The 24,528-nt window shown below is 46.2% G+C and overlaps 1 protein-coding gene across 6 annotated transcripts in view; it reads left to right on the top strand.

Annotated features, from left to right (window-relative positions):
• Nucleotides 1-24,528, top strand: part of FAM178B (family with sequence similarity 178 member B) — a 105,392-nt gene that overhangs the window by 5,354 nt on the left and 75,510 nt on the right. Inside the window, exons 1-7 of one of the 6 annotated variants that reach the window (XM_073897808.1) lie at nucleotides 3,856-4,126; nucleotides 11,485-11,631; nucleotides 12,874-12,943; nucleotides 13,144-13,568; nucleotides 15,070-15,131; nucleotides 17,040-17,135; nucleotides 22,409-22,561. In XM_073897808.1, coding sequence (XP_073753909.1) covers nucleotides 12,898-12,943; nucleotides 13,144-13,568; nucleotides 15,070-15,131; nucleotides 17,040-17,135; nucleotides 22,409-22,561 — 782 coding nt within the window. In that variant the 5' untranslated portion in view covers nucleotides 3,856-4,126; nucleotides 11,485-11,631; nucleotides 12,874-12,897. Of the gene's footprint in view, nucleotides 1-3,855; nucleotides 4,127-11,484; nucleotides 11,632-12,873; nucleotides 12,944-13,143; nucleotides 13,569-15,069; nucleotides 15,132-17,039; nucleotides 17,136-22,408; nucleotides 22,562-24,528 lie in introns of those variants that run through there. The other 5 variants (XM_073897809.1, XM_025868762.2, XM_073897807.1 and 2 more) reach the window with 5 other exon arrangements.

Below are 24,528 nucleotides of genomic sequence, written 5' to 3'. Positions count from 1 at the left end.
TTCTTTATAAAGACACACCATTAAGAGAGTAAAAAGACTAAGCCATACAGTGAGAGAAAATATTTATAACACACAAAACTGACAGGGTTCATCTTGAGCATATATAAGAATGCCCACAGATCAAGAAATGTTAAGGACAACTCAGTAGAAATTGGGCAGCAGGTACTTTATAAAAGAAGATACCCAGGTGGACAGCACAATATGAAGAAAGTGTCCAATCCCATTAGAATCAGGAAAATGAAAATTTATAATAAAAAATGCAATGAGGGGCACCTGGGTGGCTCAGTCGTTAAGTGTCTGCCTTCAGCTCAGGTCATGATCCCAGGGTCCTAGGATCGGGCCCCGCATCAGGCTCCCAGCTCAGCGGAAAGCCTGCTTCTCCCTCTCCCACTCCCCCTGCTTCTGTTCCTTCTCTCGCTTTGTCTCTGTCAAATAAATAAATAAATCTTTAAAAAAAAAAATCCAATGAGAAACCAGTACATACCTACTAGAATGGTAAATGTTTGAAAGACTGACGGTCTCAGGTATTGGCAAGGGTAGGATGAGGAGAACTGGCAAATGGCATACGGAGGGTAAGTTCATGCTACCACTTCAAAACTGTTTGACCTTATCTACCATAAATGAACATACCTATCCCTGTGACCCATCAGTTTGACACCTAGGTACACTCCCATCAGAAATGTGTGTGATTGGGTGTGTGTACAAAAGGCAAGTATACCAATGTTTGTAGAAGCATTATTCATAATTGTCAAAAACTAGAAACAGTGAAGATGTCTTCCAACAGAAGAGTTAAGCCTATATTCATGCAACAGAGTACCACACAGCAATGAAGATGAACACACACAAACGTAACAGTGGACAAAAGTGAGACAAAAAAAAAAAAGAATCCATAGTGTGTGATTCCACTTATGCATTATTCATAAAACAGGCAAAACAAATCTGTGGTGTTTAGTTTTGTTTGGGGGGGCGGAGGGTGGGAGCGCCGGCTGGAAGGGAGCATGGAGAGGACTCTGGGCTGCTGGTAGTTGTCATCTTTTTTATTTTGGTAATGGTTACCTAGGGGTGTTCACTTTGTGAAAATTCATCTAGCTGTATTCTTACCCTGGTACACTTTTCTGTATGCACATTTGCTTTAAAGTTGATTAACTTGATTTACATTTAGTGTAGTGCTGCTTTTGGCATATTGCATGTCAATATGGATTGAATTGTGTCTTCCCCCAAATTAATGCATTGAAGCCATAACCCACAACATGATTATATTCAGAGATGGGGCCTTATGGGAGGTAATTAGGGTTAGATGAGGTCTTGAGAGTGGGACCCCATGATGGGATTAGTATCTGTATAAGAGGAAGAAGCCAGCACACAGTTCTGTCTCCCTTTCCCACAAGCACACCAAGGAGGGGTCCTGTGAACCAGCAGGCAAGTAATCTCCCACAAACCATGAGAAAAGGCCTCAGAAAGAGACCTGTCTTGCCAGCACCTTGATTTGGGACTTTCAGCCTCCAGAACTATGAAAAATAAATCTGTTGTTTAAGCCACCTAGCCCATGGTACAGGCATACTTTGTTTTATTGCACTTTATTGTGCTGCACGGATAATGCACTTTTTTTTTTTTTAACAAATTAAAGGTTTGTGGCAACCCTGCATTTAGCAAGTCTATTGGGGCCATTTTCCCAATAGCATTTGCTCATTTTATGCCTCTGTGTCACATTCTGGTAATTCTCATAATATTTTGAACTTTTTCATTGTTATTATATTTGTTATGGTGATCAGTGATCTTAGATGTTAACTATTGTAATTGTTTTGGACGCCATGAACCTCACCCACATAAGACGGCAAACAATAAATGTTATGTGTGTTCTAACTGTTCCATGAGCCGGTCATTCCCTCATCTCTCTCCCTCTCTCTCCTTAAGGCCTCCCTATTCCCTGAGACACAGAAATATTGAAATTAGGCCAATTAATAACCTTATAATGGCCTCTAAGTTTTCAAGTGAAAGGCATAGTTAGTTGCACGTCCCTCACTTTAAATCAAAGCTAGGAATGTTTAAGCCTAGTGAGGAAGGCCAGAATCTCCAAACAGCCAAGTCGTGAATGCAAAGGAAGAGTTCTTGAAGGAATTTAAAGTCGCTACTCCAGAAAGAAAGCGAAAGAGCCTTATCGCTGATCTGGAAAAAGTTTGAGTGGTCTGGATACAAGATCAAACCGTCCTCAACATTTGCTTAAACCAAAGCCCAATCCAGAGCAAAGCCCTAACCCTCTTCATTCTGCGAAGGCTGAGAGAGGTGAGGAAGCTGCGGAAGAAAAGTCTGAAGCCGGCAGAGGTGGGTGCGTGAGGTTTAAGGAAAGAAGCCGTCTCCATGACACCGAAGTGCAAGATGAAGCAGCTAGTGCTGATGTAGAAGCTGCAGGAGGTCATCCAGAAGACCGAGCTCCGATCGTTAATGAAGGTGGCTATGCTCAAGAAGAGATTTTCAATGTAGACAAAACAGCCTTCCATGGAAAAAGATTCTATCCAGGACTTTAATAGCTAGAGAGGAGAAGTCAATGCCTGGCTTCAGAGCTTCAGATGACAGGCTGGCGCTCTTGTAAGAAGCTAATGCAGCTGGTGGTTTTAAGTTGAAGCCAATGCTCATTTACCATCCCCCAAATCCTAGGACCCTTAAGAATTATGCTAAATCTACTCTGCCTGTGCTCTAGAAATGGAATAACAAAGCCTGCGTGACAACACATCTGTTTACAGCACGGTGTACTAAATACTTTAAAACCCAGTGTTGACACCTGCTGCTCAGAAAGAAGGATTCCTTTAAAAATACTACTGCTCATTGACAATGCACTTGGTCACCCCAGAGTTCTGATGGAGATGTTCAATGAGATTAATGTTTTCCTACCTAGCATCCGTTTTGCAGCCCGTGGATCAAGGAGTAATTTTGACTTTCAAGTCTTATTGCATAAGAAATAACGTTTTATAAGGTAATCATTGCCATGCATAGACAGTGATTCCTCTGATGGATCTGGGCAAAGTAAATTGAAGACCTGGAAAGGATCCATCCTTCTACATGCCATAAGAACATTCATGATGCATGGGAAGAGGTCAAAATATCAGCTTTACCAAGAGTTTGGAGGAAGTCGATTCCAACCCCCACGGATGACTTTCAGGGGCTGAGGACTTCAGTGGAGGAAGTAACTGCAGATGAGGTGGAAATGGCAAGAAAATCAGAATTAGAAATGGAGCCTGAAGATGTGATAGATTACTTTGAGTCTTAAAAACTTGATGAGAAGTTCCTTCTTATTGATGAGCAAAGAAAGTAGTTTCTTAAAGTGGCATCTACTCTTGGTGAAGACGATGTGAAGATTTTTAAAACATCAACAGAGGATTTAGAATAATACATAAACTTACCATCAACTAAGCAACGGTAGGGTTTGCGAGGACTGACTCCAATTTTGAAAGAAGTTCTACTTTGGATAAAATGCTCTGAAACAGCATTGCATGCTACAGAGAAATAGCCCATGAATGGAAGAGTCAGTTGATGCGGCAGACTTCACTGTTATGTTAAGAAATTGCCACAACCTCTCCAGGCTTCAGCAACCACCACTCTGATCAGTCAGCAGCCGTCAACATTAACACAAGACCCTCCGCCAGCAAAACAGTGGACTTGCTGGAAGCTCAGATGATGGTTACCAGTTTTTAGCAGTAAATTATTTTTTAACCAAAGTATGTACATTGTTTTTTCAGACACTGCTATTGTACATTGAATAGACTACAGTATAGTGTAAACATGACTTTTTTATGCCCTGGGAAACCAAAAAACCCATTGGATTCACTTTATTGCAATATTCACTGTATTGCCGTGGTCTGGAACGGAACCCGCAACATCTCTGAGGGAGGCCTGCATTTTGCTATGGCGGCCCAGGCAGACCGAAGTACAGATACATGTATCGTGCATCATACATGCATCAACCACCTAATTTTCTGAGAATCCATTCTGCGCTGGGCCCTGGGCTGGGCACTGGGATACAGAGACAAGGCTTCGTCTGTGCACTTAAGTGAGTCAAGAGGAACCAAGTCATCAGTGTGGTAAAAATACATGAAGTGTTCTGCGGGTGAAGAGGAGGGGCCGAGAAATGGTAAGTTTCCTCAGGCAGCAATGACACATTTACTCCTCTTTTGTGCTTGAAAGTGCTCCTCCGTCTTGTGCTCCATCTGGAGCGGTGACCTGCTGAACTTTCAGAAACCAGAGTGTGCTGCTTTTCATGATCTTGAGGAACAGCCAAAACTGGAATGACAAAACCCGTCCACTCCGGAGCAGAACAAAGACCGGGGTTGTGTTTCCACACTCAGTGAGTTCTGCATTTTCAGGAGGACATAGAAAGCACTTGTGCTCAGAAAAGAAACCAATTGAAAAAGAGAAAATATCCTTCCCTCCCACCCTCCCCAGTTGCACTCAGCTTTTACTGCATGGATTTGGTCTCAATGCATCAGCAGTTTCTGATTCTTTTTATATTTTATCGTTTCTGTGGACACTGCAACATTTGCTTGGGTTACGGTGGTTTTCCTGTCTTTTGCAAATGTTCCAGACTCGACTTGGTATACTTTAAGTTCCCCCAAAGAAAAGGGTTTTTTAAAGAGCAGCCTTAAGAGGCGCCTGGGTGGCTCAGTCGTTAAGCGTCTGCCTTCAGCTTAGGTCATAATCCCAGGGTCCTGGGATCGAGCCCCGCATCTGGCTCCCTGCTCAGCAGGAAGCCTGCTTCTCCCACTCCCCCTGCTTGTGTTCCCTCTCATGCTGTCTCTCTCTCTCTCTGTCAAATAAATAAATCAAATCTTTAAAAAAAAAAAAAAGAGCAGCCTTAATCCCTGCACCTTGTATTCTCAAAAGGCACTATCACTTACAGAGAATATTACTGAGAGATTTTAGTGATACTTTTATTTGTTTTTTCTTTTCCTTCTTGCTTCTTGGTTAGCATCAACAATGTGAACAGCTTTTAGCAGATTTTCCAGCTTCCTGCCGTGGTCCTTTGTCCTTTGGAAGATTAGCATCAGCAGCAGCATGGACCTTCAGTTTTCCTTCTCTTGTACTTTCTTTTTTAAGAAAACAGTTTTATTGAGATATAACTCCATACCATACAATTCACCCACTTAACATGTACAGTTAATAGAACTGTGCCACCATCCCTACAGTCAATTTTAGAACATTTTCATCACCGGAGAAATAAACCCTGCATCCCTTAGCTGTCACCCCCCACAACTTCCCTCCTCTCTCCCAAGCCCTTACTTTGCTGGATTTGCGTGTTCTGGACATTTTATGTAAACGGAATCACACAGAATGTGGTTTTATGAGTTGGGCTTCTTTCACTTAGTGTAAGGTTTCCAAGGTCCATCCATGTTGTGGCGTGAGTCAGTACTTCATTCCTTTTTATAGTTGAGGAATACTCCATTATATGGATATACCACATTTTTTTCATCCTCTCAACAACTGACGGACGTTTCGGTTGTTTTCCCTTTTTGGCTATTATGAATAATGCTGTTGCATTATTCATGGATAAGATTTTGTGTGGACATATGTTTTCATTTCTCTCTTGTTTATACCTAGGAGTGGAATTGGTGGGTCATATGGTACCTGTATGTTTAACCATTGGAGGAACTGCCAGGCTGTTTCCCAAAGCCCTTTTCCTTGTATGATCAGTAAGCCGAAGAAATATTTTACTGGTCTTTAACTTCCGTAGGATTTTGCAAATTTTGCTACTGACCACCTTTGTAGTTTATCTGTTAAAATGCTTTCATAAAAAAGCTGGAGGTGTGGTCACCATGCTTACACTCCTTCTCTCTACATATTTCTCATCCTCTATAAGTCTGATGGATCCAGGCCTTAGTCTTCTGACGCCCCTTAGGTACAGAGACTTTTCCTACCACAGGCATTGTTGTTTATGGACCAAATAGCTTTTCAGATACTTCTGGTTATAAGTCCAATTTCTTTTGCCAATCTTTACCTGAGATCCCACTTACATATTGAGAGTTTGGGTAGAATGTCACACACAAGTTTTGGTTGCTTGAGCTGATGACTCTGTGATCATGCTCATGTCGTGACTGTGTTGGCTGCAAAATGGCGTCCAAATCAGGAACATGGGAAAAGCCCTTGGACTTTCAGTATCACCCTTTCTGATACACACAAAGGATGTTTAATGTTTTCAGAGGCCCTCACCACCAGCCTCCACCTTCTATGGAATGCAGGGCTGTTGCTACCAAAACTATTATAGGCTTAATTGACCCCCTAAAATTCATATTTTGAAGTCCTAGCCACCCCAGAATGTGACTGTATTTGGAAATAAGGCCTTTATAGAGGTAACGAGGGCTAAATGAGGTCATTGGGGATGGACCCTAACACAATAAGACAGATGTATATAGGTTAACAACTGCCACAGTTAAGGTAGGGAATATTTACATCACCCTCTGAAGAACCCTCATACACCTTTGCCTGGCCATGGCTTCTGAGCCAGGAAGTTACACAATTGAGTTGATGCCCTAGGTCTGGGAAGGTTGAATCAGAAACAAAGTTCAGGAAGGACTGGAAGGAAAAAGGGGTAGAAGGAAAAGAAGCTGGTTATTTTTTAAGGTAGAAAAACCAGAAACAATTCCACTGGTGAATGGAAGGATGGGCAGTCATGGGCAGCACCTCCCTGAAGGCTCAAAGGGGAGGACAAGGTACCAGAACCAGGGCAGAGGATAATTTTTAGCATCATCCTTAGCTCGCTGGTCCACTAGAAGCATCTGATGCTGCCCTTCGGTACTTTTATAGGCACAACTTTAGAATATTTTATTATTTTAGCCATTGTACAAAAATTACAAACCATAAATCCTTTACTTAATATGGTTATTTCCTGTATCTCTAAGTACTTTTTTTAATCCATGATTTCTGCCAAGTTGTGTTGTCCTCTACTTACTTGACATTAGTTTACATGTACTTTCCCCCCCATGGGTAATTTATATATCTATTTATCCTTTCTTGTGATAAAATACACATAGCTTAAAATTTACCATTTAATCATAAAATTCAGGGGCATTTAGTAAATTCACAGTGTTGTGCAACCGTTAGCACTGTCGAGTTCCAGAATGTCTTCATCATCCGAAAAGGAGTCCTTGTACCCATCCTGCAGCTACTCCCCATTACTCCTCCCCTCCCCCTCACACCCCAGCACTCAGCACCTGGCAAACACTAATCTATTTTCCCTCTCTGTGGATTTTCCTGTTCTGGGCATTCCAGATAGAGAGAATCATATGCAATATGAGACCTTTTGTGTCTGGCTTCTTTTACTAAGCATAATGACGTTAAGGTTTATCCGTTGTTACAGCATGTATCAGTGCTTCATTCCTTTTTGTGGCTCAATAATACTCCATTTTATGGCTATCTTACATTTTATTTATCCATTCAGTAGTTGATGGACATTTGCACTGTTTCCACCTTTTGGCTCTATGAACATTCACGTGCAAGGATTTTGTCTGAGTACCTATTTTCATTTCTCTTAGGTATGCACCTAGGAATTGCTGGTCATACGGTAACTCTATATTTACCTTGCTCGGGAACCGCCAGACTCTTCTCCACAGTAGCTGCACCATTTTACATTCACACCAGCAGTGGGTGAGGGCTCCAGTTTCTCCAATCCTCACCAATACTAGTTATTGATTGGTTGGTTGACTGATTGCCATTCTAGTGGGTGTGAAGTGGCATCTCATTATAGTTTTGATTTGCACTTCCCCAATAAAGTGGCCAATGACATTGAGCATCTTTTCATGTGCCTTTGGCCATTTGTATAGATTCTTTTGAAAAGGCCCGTTGAAATCTTTTGCTTACTTTTTAACAAGATTTTTTGTCTTTTTGTTGTTGAGTTGTAAGTTTTTCATGTATTCTGGATACTAGACCCTGATCAGATTTATATGATTTGCAAATATTTTGTCTCACTCTGTAGATTGTCTTTTCATTTTCTCCATCACATGATTTTAGCATCTTTGTTAAAAATCAAATGACCATAGATGTATGTGCTTATTTCTAGAATCTCAGTACTAGTTCATTGATATGTGACCTAGAATTGATATGTCTACCCTTTTGCTAGTACCACACTATTTTGATTACTGTGCCTTTGTAGTAAGTTTAGAAATCAGGAACTTTGAGTCCTCCCACTTTATTTTTCCTTTTCAAAATTATTTCAAGGTCCCCCATAATTTTATATGCATTTTAGGATCGCTTTTTCCATTTCTGTCAAAAAAGGCCTTTGGGATTTGGACAGGGATGCATTGATTCTGTAGACCACTTCAGGGAGTTTTACAATCTTAGTGATCTTTGGTATGTTGTGTTTGTTTGCACTTTCCTCTAAGTATTTTTTTTTAAGATTTTATTTATTTGTCAGAGAGAGAGAGAGAGAGAGAGAGAGACAGCACAAGCAGGGGAAGCAGCAAGCAGAGGAACAAGCAGGCTTTCCTCTGAGCAAGGAGCCCAATACAGGACTCGATACCAGGACTCTGGGATCATGAACTGAGCCATCCAGGCATCCCAAGTATTTTTTAATTTCTCTTATGATTTCTTCCTTGATCTGTTGGTTGTTTGAGTTTGTTGTCTTAAAAAAAAAAGTTGTCTTTATTTCTACATATTTGTGAAATTCCCAATTTTCCTCTTTTTTTTATGTCTAGTTTCTATTGTGATCAGGAAAGATACTTTATAAAGGATTTCCATCTTAAACTTATTGAGACTTGTTTTGTGGTCTAACATATGGTCTATCCTGAAGAAAGTTCTATGTGTACTTTCAAAGAATGTACACTCTTTGCGAAGAGTGAAGAGTTCTGTAGATGCCTGTTATGTGTAGTTGGTTCATGGTGTTGTTGAAGTCCTCTGTTTTCTTTTGATCTTCTGTCTGGTTACATTATTGAAAGTAGGATAATGAATTCTTCAACTATCAGTTTATAACTGTTTCCCCCCTTCAACTCTGCCAAAGCTCTCTTTTGAGGTACATGAATGTTTATAACTATTATGCCTTCTTGGTGAATGAGTCTTATATCAATATGTCATGGCTTGCTTTGTCCCATTGTAATTTTTGACTGAAAATCTGTTTTGTCTGGTGTTAGGATAGCTACTTCAGCTCTCTTTGGATTTCTTTGTTCATGGAGTGTCTTTTCCATCCTTTCACTTTCAGCCTATCTGGTCATAAAGTGAGTTTCTTGCAGATAGCGTATAGTCAGATGTTTTTTCATCTATTTTGCCAAGATCTACCTTTTGATTTTAGAGTTCAGTCCACTTACATTTACAGTAATTACTGATAAGAAAATATTTCTGCCATTTTGCTATTTTGTTTCCTATACACCTTGTATCTTTTTTGTTCCTTAGTTTCTCTATTGCTGTCTTCTTTTGTGTTTAATTGGGGGTTTTTTGTACTGTATCGTTTTGATTCCTTCTTCATTTCCTTTTCTCTATATTTTTTTAGTGGTTACCCTGGAGATTATAATTTATATTTTAAATTTATAACAAACTAGTTTAAATTAGCTTCAAAAGTATAAAAAAAACTCCGCTCCTGTACAATTCTATCCTTCCCCTTTATGTTTCTGTTGTCACAAATTACATCTTTTAACATTGTGTGTTCATTAACATAGGTGTATAATTGTTGTTTTATGCATTTGACTTTTAAATCACATGGGGGAAAAAGAGTTACAAACCAAAAATATAGTAGTACTTGCCTTTTTTATTTGTGTATAAATATCACATAGTTCACAGTCCAGTTCAGGTTAATACCAACTTAATTTCAATAAGATACAAAACTTTACAGCTCTATAGCTCTATTCCCACCCCTCCTTTGTCCTGTTGTTGTCATGCAAATTGTATCTTTAGACACTGGGCCCCCATCAAGACAGGTGTGTAATTATTGCTTTATCCAGTTGTCTTTTAAATCAGGAGAAAAAGAGATACAAGTAAAAACAACATTTATACTTTTATGTATATCCACATTGTTACCTTTATCACTGTTCTTTTCTCTTCCTGTGGATTCAAGTTACTTTCTAATATCCTTTCACTTCAGCCTAAAGAATTTATTTTAGTCTTTCTGGCAGAACAGATTTGTTAGAAACAAATTTTCTCAGTTTTTGTTTATCTGGGAATATCTCATCTTCTCCTTTTTTGGAGGATAGTTTTACTGGATACAGCATTCTTGGTCCCCAGTCTTTTCTTTGTGCACTTTGACTGTTTCATCTCACTGCTTGCTGATCTCTGGGGTTGATGAGAAATCACCTGTTAATCTTATTGAGACTTCCTTGTAGGTGATGAATCACTTTTCTCTTCATGCTTTTAAGATTCTCTCATTGGTTTTTAACAGTTTGAGTATGATGTATTTAGGTGTGGATCTCCTTGAGTTTATCCTACTTGGAGTTTTCTGAGCTTCTTGGAAGTGCAGTATTCTTTCTGTCCCCCTCCACCCCCGCCATCTCTATCTCCATCTGTCTCTCAACTCCTGGAACTCCTATTATGCATATATTGGTGTACTTAATGGTGTCATACTGGTTTCTGAGGCTCTGTTCATCTTATTCTTTTTTCCTTTTGTGCCTCAGAATTGACTGTCTCAATTAACCTCTATAAAAGTTCACTGATTCTCTCTTCTGCTAGCCTGCATCTGGTGTTGAAGCCTTCTGCTTAGTTTTTCATTTCAGTTTTTGTACTTTTCAACTCCAGAATTTCTGTCTGGTTCCTTTTTATAATTTTTAAAATCTTTATTGACAGTCCCTGTTTGATGAGACCTCATTCTCTTCTGGTTTCTTTTAGTTCTTTGTTCACCATTTCTTTTAGTTCTTAGAGCATATTTGAGACAGTCGATGTAAAGTTTTTGTCTAGTAAAGTCCAATGCCTGGGCTTCCTCAGGGACAGGTTATTTCCTTCTTTTTTTGTCTATGAATGGACCATACTTTGTTGTTTCTTTGCATGCCTTGTAATTTTTGTGGAAAATTGTTCATCTTGAATATTATAATGCAGTAACCCTGGAAATAGGACTACCCCCCCCATCTGAATTTGCTGTTGCTGGTTGTGATTTGTAGTTGATTGTTTAATGACTTTTCTAAACTATTTTTATAAAGACATTACTAATTTGTTGTGTGTGGTCACTGAAGTCACTGTTCCTTAAGCTTAGTGGTTAACTGGTAAGTAGTTAGAAAATTCCTTAAATCCCACCACCGCCAGCACAATAAAACTCTTCTGGTCTTTGCAGATTGGTTCTGTGATGGAGTACTCCCTCAAAGCTTAGGCAGGCCTTACTTAGGCAACTCTGCCTTCGCCTTCACTTCCTGCTTATGTGGAGCCTAATGATCAGCCAGAGGTTAACACTTACCATCTTCTGGGGTCTTTCCTAAACATACATTAGCCCTGGGCATGCATATGGCCTTCTGGACTCTGGTTTATGTGGGAGCTTTTTAAAATCTTTTTTCCTCTGCGTATCTTCTTCCTCAGCCTCTTCCTTTTCAGGCCGTTCAGACTCCCTGCTGCTTGCCTCACCTGTTATCCCTGCCCCAGGTGGTTGTGGCTGACAGACTTGCCTTTAAATGCTTTCCACAAATGCTGCCCAGGAGGCCACTTCAGCCCTGAGAAAGTTCCAAGTGAGAGAAAACAAAGGTAAGACCCTGAGTTGATCCCTCAGGGAGCCAGGATACAGGTCAAAACATACAACCACAATTCTTTGAGAACGAAGTTTATATTACCCTCTCTGTCACCAGCAAAGCCACACCAGGAACACAGCCTCCACACCAGCTGCCTCTTAACTGGGGGTGGGGGATGAAAGTCGGGTAAGTTCAAAATCCAGAACACAACTGTACTGAAATTTAGCAGCTTCTTTCTTCATTAAGCCTTTCCCTGCTTGTTGTTAGTTTCTTGTTAAATTCCAGAGTTCTGTAAGTGTTGGTTCTGACAGGTTTTGTCAGCTTAATTACTGCTTTTGTGGAGGGACAGGTTTCTGGGATTCCCTAATCTCAGGTATGAACATTTTGCAGTTATTTTTATGTTGATAGCGTGCTCTCTAAAAAGAATAAGCCATTTTAGAGTACCAACAGCAATGTATTTCCTCACAGCCATGTCAACATTTATTATAAATTTTTAATTTTTTAATGATTTCATTATGATTAAAGAATACTTCATAGGCATATTGATTTGAATGTCTTCCATTTTGGTTGGGTTTGAACCCTTGTTGAGTTAGTGTTTGTGTTTTTTGTAAATGGTTGTGTCCTTTGGTCAGTAGCCCATTCAGATATCAGCCTTTCATGTACCTTTCAGTTTATCTGATCCTAAGCCTGAAATGACGAGAGATGTCTGTGTGTGAGGCATAATCCATCTCAGCTATAGACGGACAGCTCCTAATGCTGGAGAAAGCTTGTTGGGCCAGCCCTGGGTATCTTTAAATCATTCATTCATTCAACAGAAATGCACCAAGCCCTACTGTGTGCCAGGTCTGTGCTGATTCTGGGGAAATGACAGGGACTAGAGAGCCCTGGCCTACCCCTTGTGAGCAAACAGTTTTTATAGGGGTGACACCGAGCAAGCAAGACGTGCAGAATGTCATCTCAGAACACATCTTTTCTGTTGAGCTGTACTAGTTTTGATTTTATAAAAGTTTAAAAAAAAAAAAAAAGATGTCCATACACTTGCCTATCACATCCTTGAAATGAGAGGTGACAGTTAGCCCCTTTCACCTCAGCAACTTGATCTTCATGGTGCATGGGCTTGGTCCTTAGGGTAGAGCTGGAGGGGGATTTCCCTCCTGGGACCAGTGGGCCCAGGCCCTCTTCCATAGGGAACCTAGAACTTCAGAGCATTTAGCTTTCTTCTGGAGGCTCACGTCACCTGACAGACAGTTCCTTCCAGGACAGAAAGCCCAGCGGTTTGCAGATGGCCAGGCCTGAGAAGACTGCGTCAGCCCTTCCTCAGAACGAAGGTAGGTGTCTCTCACCTGCACAGGTAGAGCGGTTCTGAGGCCTGAGGCCATGAGGGAGTGGACAAGCCACGGTTGAGGGATTCCCCTTGCATTCTGCCCACATCAGTCCGGAGCTGCCCCCTCTCCTCACCCAGCATGGCACAGTGGCCGGGATGGTGGTAGGTGAGTGAGGGTACCACAATACTCTGTCCTATCCATAGGGGTCCAGGAAGCTGAAGTGTTGCCCCTCCTGTCGCCCAGCCTGAATGGCAGCTGCTTCGACCATCCCCTGCACCAGGGGCTCCTCCACCCCACCCGGCGCTGCAGCAGTCCTACCTCGGCTCCAACTCCTAAATTGTCAAAGAGGCTCAAGGTGGATGCAGCCAGGGACATGTTCCCCACTGACTGGAGCCCACCACCTGTAGAGTTCCTGAACCTGAGGGTACCACCGGCCGGCAGGGGGACCCCAGCCCCGAGGTGGGTGGGTGTGGCAGGGCCACAGGCCCTGAGGACGTGGGCCCACCAGCTGCCTGAGGAGTTAGAGCAGGAGCCCCAGGGGAGTCTAGCCTCACTGGAGGAGCCGTTCGGGAGCACGGCAGGCCCAAGCCAGAAGGCTGCAGCTCCGGTGGTGGACACCCACAGCTTGGTAAGCCCGTGGCCCCCCCCCCCGGCCTCCTCTCCTTGCTGCCCTTTCTCAGTCATCTCCAGGCCACTCCCTTTTTGGCCATTCTTCCTTGGCCATATCCCAGCTGCCCTTCATTGGCCACTTCCCCCTAACTATCCCTCCTCAACCTCCTACCCCCCCGCCTCCCCCTAGCCCTTGGACCCTTGTGGCTGGGGTGCATCTCTCCCCGTGTTTCTGCTGCTAACCTCTGCTAACAGATGGCTTGGGTGGTGCCAGATTTGATGCTGCTTCTGTATGGGAGCCTTCAAGGCTTTTGTGCCTAAGGTTGAGGTTATCCCTGTGGGGAAAGGGGGACCTTGGTGCCTGGGTCTAAGTTAGGCCAGGCACAAAGACTCAGGCTGACTCTGGTCCAGTGGATTGGAATGTCTAAATGGAAACTTCAATGATGAACTTTAAGCTGGGTGGGAATAAACAGTTCTTGCTAGGTAGACTGGGAACACTTAGGGGCCCATGGATCCAGGAAATTTATTTTGAGAATAGGGCTTAATTATTTGTTTTGTTTGGTTTTCTTTTTAAGTAGAAGTTTTTTCTTCTTGTGGGAAGTCTTTTTTTTTTTTTTTTAAGACCTCATTTATTTGTCAGACAGCGCACAAGCAGGGGGAGAAGCAGGCTTCCTGCTGAGCAAGGAGCCCGATGTGGGACTCAATCCCAGGACCCTGGGATCATGGCCTGAGCCGAAGGCAGACACCTAACCAACTGAGCCACCCAGGCATCCCTGGTCTTAATTATTTATAATAGCCCAAGATTGTCAATAATCTAAATGCCTACCACTGGGCGCCTGGGTGGCTCAGTTGGTTAAGCGACTGCCTTCGGCTCAGGTCATGATCCTGGAGTCCCGGGATCGAGTCCCACATCGGACTCCCTGCTCAGCAGGGAGTCTGCTTCTCCCGCTGACCCTCTTCCCTCTCGTGTGCGTGCACGTGCGCTCTCTCTCTCTTTCTCTCTCAAATAAATAAATAAATAAATAAAATTTAAAAAAATAAATGCCTACCACTAGGGAATTAATACCTTATGGTCTAGTCCTACATTAGAGTACCCTGAAAGTGGGTTTTTTTTTTTTTTTTTTACTTATCTCTTTGGTATTGATATGGAATGACCCTCAAGACATACTATTAATTGAACAAAGCCAAGGCTAGAATAGGGTTCATAGTTTGCTACCATATGCGTTATGGATGGGGGGAGTCTGTGATGTATGACTGCTTGTCTGTGGATAAAATGTCTCCGAAAGCACACAGAGGAGTGAACACCTGTGAGGAGGGGCCTGGGTGGCTGGGGATGCAGGTGAGGGGAGACAGCTTACCGCATGCCTTTATACTTCTCGAGTTTTTAATCATGTGAAGGTATTGCCTATTCAGAAACATAAACAAGATAAATAAAGGGCTTAATTTAGATTAATTTTATTCTTCTCCCCCCTCTGTCTGTCTTTTTCTCTGTCCCCCATTCTCACGTCCTGTTTCTCCAGTTCACCTTTGGGGCCTCAGAGAGCTACGTCAATAGCTTGGATTACTTACTGCAGGAGAAGCGGTGAGTGTGGGAAGAGGTCCATCGTGGGGTCTTAATTCTGTGGGGCTGGCAGCGATTTCAGGGGGTTGTCCTCTAAGACTCCTAGCACATTCCCATCAGGATCGAGCAGCCTACCATACTCCTACACAGCATGTCTCCTGGAGCGCCCTGTGTGCTCTGATTAATAGTGAGCGTGGGGTACGGTAGTCAGGTCAAAGGGGGGGGTCGTCTGAAAGGCAGAAAGCCCCAGACCTCTGCCACATACAGAGCCCTCGCTCAGGGGAGCTCATGAATCTTGGTTTGGTGTGGGTGGGATGCAGGGGGAATCCCTTGCTCTCTTCTGCCCAATTCATGCCCATGTGAGGGCCTCTTGGCTCCCATTCAAGCATTCCGTGGGAGAGAAGGGGAAAAAGGCAGATGGCTTTGACAGAGGTGTACAGCCTGAGCATTGCCATGCCGGTGGTGTGGGCAAGTAAAGCTCATCAAGGCACCCAGCATTGGGAGATTCTTGCTCTGCCGGGTCCTGCGCCAGGCACTGGATATACGGAGGTGATAGTGCAGCCCTGCTCGCCTGGGGATGTATCCTAATGCTTCTAGTATTTCCCACGCTGTGAAGTGGCTATGGAGGGGCTGGAGTACTGGCACCTCAGGTAACCTGAGGGTCAGAAAAGGCTCCCCACAGGTATCCTTATCTTTGAACCTAGGAGAATTAGGAGATCGGGGGGGGCATCATGGGTGACCACACATGTGAAGGTGGGTATGACAGATATTCTGGTGGCCGACTAGAACTGGAATTCTTGGCACTGGGGAGTGGGGGTTGGGGCTTGACATAGCAGGAGGTGCAGCCAAGATGTGAACCGGAGCTGGGTCACGAGAGGCCTCATGCACACAAGGTTGAGTTGGGAGAATTTTAAGTGGGTAGTGATGTGTTTCCTGCTGTGTTTCAGAGATCACTAGGTTGCATTATGGAGAATGGATGGGAATGGGGAGAGAGGAAGTAGGGTGAATGGTGATGGGGGGTGGGGCCCTGGGAGGAGGGCAGTTGGGGCTATGATGAGTCTGCTGACCTGGGTGGCTGGGACTCTGGAGCCTGCGTGGAAGGGAATTCAGACCTAGACATGTGGCTTCGGAGAGGCCCGGGCACATTCAGCGGAAAATCATTCGGTTGTCACTGGCTGGGAGGATCCAAACTCCGGATGGCAGCCTGGACTGGAGGTAAAGTCTTTAAGAACTGAGGACCTTTGGGCAAAGGCAGGGCAAGCACCTGGAAGGGCAGGACAATGGCTGGGGAGGCTCCAAGGCTGTTGAGGGGCCAAGGATCAAGAAGGCTGAAGGATGGACTGTGCCTGCTCAGGGGTTTGGTGTTGTTCGGGCAGGAGGGAGGTGAGGGAGTCAGGATTCCAGCAAGATAATGGTTGGCATGCAGGGCTGTGGTGGGGACGGACCTCTGAGGCTGGAGACCAAAGGGTTTGGAGAGAAGGAAATGAGCAGGACCTGGAAGGGCTGCCCTTGGGGCCGGAAAGGCAGGCCGTGTGTCAGGGGCTCCGGGAGCCATGAGCCTGGGGGCCTCTCCAGGTCAGTGTGGCCAGACCCTGGGAGGAAGAGAAGGGGCTAGGCACGGGCCTGGATGTGTCAAAAAGTGGGCACATCCTAAACAAGGTACACAAAGGCGGGTTTGAAGTTGTGTGGTGAAAATTTTCCTTCAGGCCTGTCTGCTCCTGTCTGCTCAACCAGAGATGGCACAGGTGATGCGGTGTGATGCCTCTCCCCTGCCCCATCCAAGTCCATGTTGAGGGCCTTTACACAGGAGTGCAGGGAAGTGTCCCTATTCCTAGGCCTTGACATGTTCACAGGGTCTGCAGCCCAGTGCCTGGGTCACTTGACTGGGGACAGTGCTGACCTCTGTTACTGGCTTTCTGCTCCCTGCAGGGACCAAGCCTTGGAGCGAGAGCAGGTGCTTCTGCAGCACCACCCCCATCTCAGCTCCCTGGATCTGGATGAAGTGCCTCTCAAACCTGAGCACAGGTGGGGGACGTGGGCACGAGAGGGGCAAGGGCCTGGCCACTTGTGGGGTCTGGGGCGGGGGCGGGGGGGGTAGTCCACGCACCTGCCTCTCAAGGCAAAGGATTTAAGTATTGACTGGCTCTCATTTTCAGACAGAATTTCAGCCAGCAATCTGTGTGTATTTATAAGTTCTCAAGCTCCCTCCTTTTCTTAAACCAACATTCAAGAAAACCCCTACATTCATTCATTCATTGATTACAGAAATATTGGATCATCTGTGCGTCAGGATTCAGTGTGGGCCTTTGAGAACGCAGAGATAGGAAAACACGGCCTACTTGGGCCCAGTTGTCCACCCAAATTTATGGAACCAGGTCACTTGGGGGAAGTAACTCTACAAACCACAATCTAAGAGAAAACTGTCTTTAAAGGGGAGAATATGGCCATGTGACATTTTTCATCCCCCCGCCCCAGAGAAAAGAAGGTTGCTTTTGTCAGTGCTATCATGAGGGGAGTGGGGTGTCTGCTGGCCATGATCTAACTGGGCCATTGGCTGGAGGGAGGGCTGGTCTCATCTGTACTGCAGTGTCTCAGAGATGCCGAGAGACCACAGTTTGAATCCATCATCAGGGTACCCTGTTAGCCATCCCTCTACCCAACTGTCTGGCCAGCCAGCCAACCAGCAAACATCTCCTGAGTCCAACTTTGTACCAGGCTCTGTTACAGACTCTGGGGATACAGCAAAAGCAAAACCAGACAGAAATCTCTGTCCTCCTAAGCGAAGAGAGGTAACAAGTGCTCAGGAGAGAGGATAAAGAAGAGAGGGGGCGGGAGGAGCTTGGAAGGCCTGTGAGATTGCGCATAAGGATCAGGGAAGACCTCGATGAGCAGGTGGCTCGCTTCTAGCAGGGCCATTGTGAAGGAGACGAGAGGCAGCTCTGGGGGCCCTGCAGGGAGAGCATAGTGGCAGCCATGGAGGGGAGGGCTGGGGAGAGGAGGTCCGGGAGGCCAGGAGTGGGCTCGACGCATCAGCTTCTCTGTGAGCTAGCCGCCAGTGAGCTGACCAGGACCCTCTGCCGCCATGTCAAGGATAAACTGGGGAGCCTGGGGCGGGGTGGGGTGGGGGGTGCAAGGGCAGAGGAAGGAGACAGGGGCAAATGAGCCATAGCAGGTATCCTGAGAAGTAAGAGGCTGGGAGGGAGGGAGGGAGGGTGGGTGGTAAGGAGTAGGCACAGTCTGGATATATTTTTAGGGTAGAACTGACAGGATTTGTTGATGAACTGGATGAAGTGTATGGGAGAAAGAGGGGAATCAGGGGGACCCCCCAGGATTTGGGCCTGAGCACCTGGAAGGTTGGAGTTGTCTAATTAAACTGGGGAAGACTAAGTGACGAAGACTGCGGTGGGGGCACTTGTGAGGTCAGGAGCTCATTTGGGGGATCCCAGGGGCGAGACCAAGGGGACGGCTTGGATCCCCTCTTCTGGAGAGGCAGGCCCAGGAGTCACCAAGGTGACGTTTAAAGCCACAAACTGGATGAGCTCACCTGGAGAGCAAGTTTAGAGAGAAAACGGGCCCAGGGGGGGGGGGGCAATGTAGAGGTCACGGTGACCTTGACAGGAGCGGCTCTGGTGGAGTGCTGGGGGTGAACCTGACTGGAACAGGCCCATAGGGCAACAGGAGGAGAGGTCGAAAGAGAAAAATGTGCAGTAGCTGAAGGGGGAAGTAGAGTCAGGAGAGATCTTTCTGTATGTCTCCCTTCCTTTTCTTTCTTTTAATTGGTTCCTCCCTTGCTTCCTTCCCTCCTTCCTTCCCTTTCTCCCTCAGGAACCAAGTGCGCCGGAGGGGCTGGGGTGGACTGCAGGGGATGAGGTCACCTCAGCCATGTGGCTGAGGGCATGTTGGTCAACACGCACTAGATCATCTGCCTGTCCAGGCTTGGGCTTTTTTTTTCTGTCAGCCTGAGTTAGGTTATTAAGCATTGGTCTAAGCAGTGATAGGTCAAGTTTTTGTGCACACTCTAAGTTAGCATTCTGCTTCCACTTACTAAGGGAATGTTGAGTGACAACCTACAGACTTCTTTGGAGCTTCCATTTTAGGACCCCCAAATGGTTTACATTGTTTTTATTGCCCAGAGATGGTTATGAACATCACTGTGGCTGGCTGTTTGCTTTTTTTCCCCTCAAGTTTTTCTGATAACCATCTCTGGACTTGATCAGGGATTAGCAAACTCTGTATTTGTAAATAGTAAATATTTTAGGCTTTGAGAACCATGCAGTCTCTGTGTGCAACAACCGCTCAACTCTGCTGTTGTAACAGGGAAGCTCCCATAGACAATACATAAGCGAATAAACATGCCTATGTTGCAATAAAACCTCGTTTACAGCAACGGGCAGGGGTTGGCCGCAGACGGCAGTTTGCTGACCAGTGGCCTTGGTTAGGAGGACCCCAGCCTCCTCACTGATACTTTCCACTGTGAACACCTGTGAGTGTTCAGATTGGAACAGCCACCCCACATAGGTGGAAAGCTGCTAACATGCTGCCTAGAGGCCCAGAGAACGGGTGCCATGCAGGGCGCACAGCAAACCCAGAAGGGCAGATGTGGAGACTGAATGGAAGCACTGGGTTTGGGCTAAAGGCCTCTTTGGACAAGAGTGCCTTGGTGGCATCATAAGTGATAAAAACAGTTGTCTAAGTTGGGACTCATGGATTTGTTTCCAGGTTTCCTACTCAATGGATACATAACCTTGGAATGAAACCTTTTAAACCCTCTTTAAAATCTCAGTAGCGGGGTGCCTGGGTGGCTCAGATGGTTGTCTGCCTTGGGCTCAGGTCATGATCTCCAGGTCCTGGGATCAAGCCCCACAGCAGGCTCCCTGCTCAGCGGGGAGCCTGCTTCCTGCCTCTCCCCCTGCTTGTACTCTTTCTGTCTCTCTCAAAGGAATAAATAAAAACTCTTAAAAAAAATAAAAAATAAAATCTCGGTAGCAAGAATAACTATTTTAGCTCTTGATGTTTCTACTGAGTGCATCCAGACTTCTGGAAGTCATGGCTTGGGTGTTTTGAAATTCCCCACAGAGGAAAGGGAGTTATCTGGGGAACCGGCTTAAGCCAGGTGTCCCAGGCTCTGAAATCACCGATGATTTTCTGGGCACGTGACATTTTCAAGTAGTACTTTGAGAAAGCCTTTTTGACAACAGCCACTTTGAGGTGGTGGTTTTGATGTGGGATCATTTTGATGGGACAGTTCGACTCTCTGCTTCAAAGAAAATTACTCACTGATCACACAAAGCCAACAGCTTTTTCTATCCCTGAATGGGGCCGGGGAGGGATGTGGATCTGGAAGGGGTGAGGCTGCGGCTAGGGGCCAGCCACCGTCTGCCAGAGCAGTTGTCTGTGACCAGGAGTCACACGCTGGCCGTGGATGCCCGCCGTAGAAGAGACCCACAAGCACCCAGAGCCCAGCATCCCCTCATGCTCTAAGGACTGGCTTGCAGTTTGAATGGATGCCATCCTACGTTCTGTATTTCTTAAAGTTAAAAGACCGTATGTGTGTGCTGGGGCAGGGGACGGGAATATTTCAACCCTAACATCATCCTTTATCCTCACTTTGGGGCTGTACAGGAAATCCCCAATTAGACGTGGAAGAGTCATCTCAGAACTCTTAATAATGCACATACGTTATATTTAGTATCACAAAAGTCCCTTTGTGTGATGGATTGGGGGACAAGACTAAGACCCTTTTACAGATGAGCCTAATTCCTACAGACTTAATAATTTGCACCTTTTCCTTAATATACGAGCAACATAAGCCATAGATCCTCAAAAGCTGAAATGGCAAAGAAATGAATAAAACAGAAGAATGTTTTCCCATCTGTGTGGTGGTTTGCACAGGCCGCTTGCAAAAACCCACAGAAGCAGAAGCTCCCCGGTGTTTCCATGTCATTTCCGTACCGTGTGCCATTTCACCCTCCGGACGGCCCTGTGATGAGCATCGGCACCTGTTCTCGGGTCGGTGGCCAGAAAGGGAGACAAATCTCCTTGGGCCAGTGGTGGGCTGCTAGCTGCCCTGCCTCCAGCACCCGCTGCTTACGTCCCAGACCCCGACAGGAGCCCTGGGTGCTGCTCCCCGCTCCGAGTTCACCGTCCTCTGGTGACAGGAGGGGATGCAGTGCTTGTAGCTTGTTTTCTTGTGCTGTTTTTATTGTTGTCAAATGTGTGTTCTGTCTCTACAAAATCAAGCAGAACACAGTTGTATGAAGTAAACAGGAAATGTCTCTTCTGCCCCCTCCTCCAAATCCTATCCCCTAGGGATGACTTCAGCTCATAGCTGGGCACGTCAGGTGTGTGGGGGGGTGTTGCATGTTTCTAAGAATGTGTGTGTGCATACGTCTGTGTATACCTGTACACACGCGCGCACACACACACACACACACACACACACACACTCTTCCTCTTCTGAAACTTGGCTGTTTCCAGCCACCAGTGCACTGTGGCCGGTCTGTCATGATGCAAAGATTTACTTTGTTCTTAGGAATTGTCTTAACTGCCTCCCTTTTCCCCACTCCCTCTTAAACAGGTCATTCAATCCTGACAATTTTTACCCCTCCCAGTAGAGTTGGAACGTATCCCTTCTTCTCTCTGTTCCTTCCCTGTCTTGGGGACCCAGCTCTGATCTACTAATTGGACTCACAAGGCAGGGCCTGGGCCTCTGGGCATCCCTGGGAAGTCCTCCTGATCACAAGAGCTTGAGGACTGGTGTCCCAGAAGAAGCATCCAGGCTCCTTCCTTGTGTGGATGCCCTCCCTGACCCTGGCCGCACCCAGAGCTTCTCTCCTCCGCCCCTGGCCGACCGTGTAGGCAGTTTTGTGGTCAGCCCATTTGCTGAAGGCTACTGTGGTGATTTATTTACCCTTCTCCTAGACATGCAATGGCAGCCCACGCCTGACTCATCCTTCAGCACCTGGCACCCACATATCGTGGGTGCTCAGTGAAAGTTTGAGCTGAACAAAGGCAGTGGGCGGCGCTGAGTTTGGGAGCAGGACTTCTGGCTCCTGAACTAAAGCCCTGAGGAAGGGGCTGGGATGCGGGACGCAGAGTGGGATGGGGAAGAGCTCCTGAATCTGCATCTCGTAGGCTCCTCCTTTACCAGCAGGTGGCGCTGTCCTCCCCCCCAGTCTTTTCCCCACCAGGCCGCGGTTGCAAGGCAGGGGCACCATCTGGCTTTCCCTGGCCTCCCTCCAGGCTGCAGACCAGGTGTGCCTGCTGACACGTGCCTCTCCGGCTCCTTGCTTTGCCAGGATGCTGGTGGAGAGGTTCTCCGTGTCACTGCAGGTCATCCCACCAGTACATCCCGGGGAGACTGTGTTTCTACCCAGGCGTCAGCCCCTGCACTGCCTCCTGGACCGTTCACAGCTGAAGCCACGTAGCCACCTGGAAGAACTGTTCGTCAGGTAAATGTCGGCATGGGATGGCCAGGCCTGGTCCCTCATGGAGCCCAGTGATAAGGACTGGCCCACATGAGGAAATTCAAAGCTGTGCTTGAGCCAGTTTGGATATGTCAGCTTTCAAGACTATGGGATGAAATAGTCCCACATGTCTGCTTATAACATTTAATTTGCTGATTTGGTTGTACATACTTTTAAAAAGCCCTACGTTGTCGCGAATATTAGGTCGGTTGTATATTTATGTATTCCTACTGCTTTTTCCTCCCCCACACCCCAGTTTCATGGAACAACTGTAGTCAGACTCACCATTACATGCCTTTGGGGTGATGTCTCCCTCAACACTGGAGCCGCTTTCTGGGCCATCCAGCAGTTTTCCAGAGCACGTCATCGTCACTTCCATCTGCTCATTGGAGACACCACCCTTCTTCCGTCCATGTGTGATGCTGACACTGAAAAGTTTGTCCCCAGCCCTAAGTGCACACTGTGTAACATTAGGACATTAGGCTCGACTCCGTGGAAGGAAATTTACGTTCATTATCACACAGCCACGGGCTATGTTGCTTTTTAAGGGGATTTTAAGAGCTTGACCACAATCACATCCAACAGTTGCAGTTGTGAGTTCATCTATCTGAGATTAAGAGAGAAAGCCCGCAGGACTCAGTGCAGCTGACCACTCATGCTCATGAGGCCGACGCCCTGCTGCGCCTTGGTGGCCAAGGGAGGTGGGGAGGAGGCTGCGGGGCCAGCACCAGCCGGTGGGGAGCACAGAGGTTGAACTATCTCTGGTCTCTTGAAAGCAGGAGTCTTGTGATGGTTTCCAGCTATTCAGGGCTTCCTTGGTCTATTTCACTAATTCTAAAGCCATCTCATATCACGGGAAGTTTCAAGTATAGCTAGCGCAGTGTAATGATTCCCCATATAGTCATCACTCAGCTTCGGCAACCAGCAGCTCAAAGCCAATCCTGTTCCATCTCTACCCCTGCCCACTAACATTATCCCCTCAGGATTATTTTTAAGCAAATCCCAGACACATTTAATTGAATCTGTAAGTACTTCAGTGTCTGTCTCTAAAAGATAGGACTCTATCCTTAGATATAACTTCAATGCCATTATTCCATTTAAAAATTACAAATCCTTCATACCATTGCTATCAGTCGGTGTTCAGATTTCCCCAGTCATCCTCTAAATGTGTATTCTCTGTGGTTCAAATCAGGATCTGAACAAGGCCCTAACGTCACCATTAGTCGTAATGTGAGTGGTGAGAGAACATTGCATTGCATTGATGCCTCCACATATTTAGCCATTTTCCTCAGCATATATGTTACTTCCAGCTTTTTTATAAGCGATGTGGTAGAGAACATCTTCATACACAGATATTTGTCTGAAGCATAGCCCCGGAAGCGGCGTGCGGGGACTGGACCTGCGCGTCTGCATATTGGTAAAGGCTGCCGTCGCCACGCTGAGAAGGTGTCTCATAAAGGGTCGATGAAAAGGGGAAAAAAGAAACCAGGGTTGACGAGAAAAGGATAGCGGCGTTGGAGAAAGGGGAGGGGCGGGGCAGGAAGCGGAGAGAGGAGAGGAGAGAGGAAGGCGTCTCGCAGAGCTGCCTCAGCCGGCCACGGTCTGGGTGACAGCAGGGCTCCTGTCCCAGACTGGACGGCCGGCAGGAAGTGTTTGACAGACGACAGGGCCCCCGCAGCGGTGACCTGGGGGCCTGAGCAGCCCTGCCAAATGGGGCCAGGTGGCCGGCCCGCTCCCCTGGGGTGAGGAATTCAGACCCTCCTCCCTCAAGTATGCTAATGAGGCACCGGAGAGGCGGCCTCGCCGGCCGGGAGCCCAGCCCAGACCCTTTCTGGAGGAATGCCCGCCGCCTTCCACATGGTCCGGGGGGGGGGGGGGGGGGGGGGGTCCCCGTGGGGGCAGGGACCCTCCCCCAGGGCCTCATCCTAAGATCGGGGACTCATGTCCTGAGG

The sequence above is a fragment of the Callorhinus ursinus genome, unplaced genomic scaffold, assembly GCF_003265705.2.
Source record: "Callorhinus ursinus isolate GAN/ISIS: 27379988/994484 unplaced genomic scaffold, GSC_fseal_2.0 scaffold10, whole genome shotgun sequence".
NCBI classification, from domain to species: Eukaryota; Metazoa; Chordata; class Mammalia; order Carnivora; family Otariidae; genus Callorhinus; species Callorhinus ursinus.
This window is presented reverse-complemented; position numbering and strand designations above follow the sequence as displayed.